The following is a 2,383-nucleotide window of genomic DNA, read 5'->3' as shown; positions in this document are numbered from 1 at the left end:
TTTATTTGGTATGTTTATTTGGTATGTTTATTTGGTATTATTTGGTATATTTATTTAGTATTATTTGGTATGTTTATTTAGTATTATTTAGTATATTTTTTGGTATTATATTGGTATGTTTATTTAGTATTATTTGGTATATTTATGTTGGTATATTTATTTTGGTATGTTTATTTGGTATGTTTATTTTGGTATGTTGATTTGTTACAGAGAATCTGGTGATTTCCAAATGTATTACAATAAACTGATGGATTTAGTCATGGTATTAGTTAAGAAGAAACCGGATAAAAACGGCAAGAAAATAGTCTCTGAAATCGGATATTATTTTTTTAAAGTTGATGAAGACGACAATGGTATTCTAGTATGTTATTATTCTTTCATCTCTTGACAGAAATTCTTTTTCAGAAACAAAACCGAATTCCTATTTTACAAAAATATTTTTTAGTATATTTTTCTCAAAAAGGTGAGCATGCAGGTCATACTCTCTACCTACAATACGAAACGATCTTAGTGCTAAGATATCTTAGAAACAGTGTAAGAATTCAAAACCCTAGGATATCCCAGAAACAGTGTAAGAATTCAAAACCTCTAGGAGATCCTGGAAAAGCCCTAGAATATCACAGAAACAGTGTAAGAATTCAAAACCCTAGGATATCCTGGAAAAACCCTAGGATATCCCAGAAACAGTGTAAGAATTCAAAACCCTAAGATATCCCAGAAACAGTGTAAGAATTCATAACTCTAAGACATCCTGGAAAGCTCTAGGATATCCTAGCAGTAAGATCGTTTCGAGGACACACGGTCTGATTTTAGAAATATGTTTTTTGTAGGACAATGCTGAATTGTTTCCGATGACTTGTAAAAGAATGATGGAGTTATTGAAATCATCACCACCTCAACAATTTCTAGATGTTATATTAATCGATGCCTTGGTCTCAGAAATTCTCGTCAAATGTATGAATAAGTAAGTTTAATTTCATTTTAACTACAGCTCTATGTCTTACTGAAGAAACATATGTTTCAGATATACAATTATATTCAGGACAACTCAACACAAATAAATACACAATAAGTTTAGAAAAATGTGTTTCAGTATAGATTTGAGTTGTCAGTTGTCACCAAGACAACTAAGAACTTGTTGTTATCCCTGTAAAATCATTGTCAAGAGGTTTGACCAAGGACCAGCTGGTAGACAAGATTCTTAAGAACTTTGGTTGTTATCCTTGTACAATCATTGTCAAGAGGTTTGACCAAGGATCAGCTGGTAGACAAGATTCTTAAGAACTTTGGTTGTTATCCTTGTACAATCATTGTCAAGAGGTTTGACCAAGGATCAGCTGGTAGACAAGATTCTTAAGAACTTTAGTTGTTATCACTTGTAAAATCATTGTCAAGAGGTTTGACCAAGGACCAGCTGGTAGACAAGATTCTTAAGAACTTTAGTTGTTATCCTTGTAAAATCATTGTCAAGAGGTTTGACCAAGGATCAGCTGGTAGACAAGATTCTTAAGAACTTTAGTTGTTATCCTTGTAAAATCATTGTCAAGAGGTTTGACCAAGGATCAGCTGGTAGACAAGATTCTTAAGAACTTTAGTTGTTATCCCTGTAAAATCATTGTCAAGAGATTTGACCAAGGATCAACTGGTAGACAAGATTCTTAAGAACTTTAGTTGTTATCCTTGTAAAATCATTGTCAAGAGGTTTGACCAAGGATCAGCTGGTAGACAAGATTCTTAAGAACTTTAGTTGTTATCCTTGTAAAATCATTGTCAAGAGGTTTGACCAAGGATCAGCTGGTAGACAAGATTCTTAAGAACTTTAGTTGTTATCCTTGTAAAATCATTGTCAAGAGGTTTGACCAAGGATCAGCTGGTAGACAAGATTCTTAAGAACTTTAGTTGTTATCCCTGTACAATCATTGTCAAGAGGTTTGAGCCAAGAACCAACTGGTAGACAAGATTCTTAAGAACTTTAGTTGTTATCCCTGTAAAATCATTGTCAAGAGGTTTGACCAAGGATCAGCTGGTAGACAAGATTCTTAAGAACTTTAGTTGTTATCCTTGTACAATTATTGTCAAGAGGTTTGACCAAGGACCAACTGGTAGACAAGATTCTTAAGAACTTTAGTTGTTATCCTTGTACAATTATTGTCAAGAGGTTTGACCAAGGACCAACTGGTAGACAAGATTCTTAAGAACTTTAGTTGTTATCCTTGTACAATCATTGTCAAGAGGTTTGACCAAGGATCAGCTGGTAGACAAGATTCTTAAGAACTTTAGTTGTTATCCTTGTACAATTATTGTCAAGAGGTTTGACCAAGGATCAGNTGGTAGACAAGATTCTTAAGAACTTTAGTTGTTATCCTTGTACAATCATTGTCAA

General features: G+C 33.3%; 1 protein-coding gene across 1 annotated transcript in view; it reads left to right on the top strand.

Annotated features, from left to right (window-relative positions):
• Window positions 1-210: 210 nt before the first annotated feature.
• LOTGIDRAFT_176757 (hypothetical protein) overlaps window positions 211-2,383 on the top strand; it is a gene marked incomplete at both ends in the record, with an annotated part of 8,347 nt that continues 6,174 nt past the window's right edge. Inside the window, 3 exons of the mRNA XM_009058589.1 lie at window positions 211-361; window positions 406-630; window positions 831-964. Coding sequence (XP_009056837.1) covers window positions 211-361; window positions 406-630; window positions 831-964 — 510 coding nt within the window. The remainder of the gene's footprint in view (window positions 362-405; window positions 631-830; window positions 965-2,383) is intronic.

This window comes from Lottia gigantea (genome assembly GCF_000327385.1).
Source record: "Lottia gigantea unplaced genomic scaffold LOTGIsca_3474, whole genome shotgun sequence".
Lineage (NCBI taxonomy): Eukaryota > Metazoa > Mollusca > Gastropoda > Lottiidae > Lottia > Lottia gigantea.
Note: the sequence above shows the minus strand (reverse complement) of the source record. Positions and strands in the feature narration are given on the sequence as shown.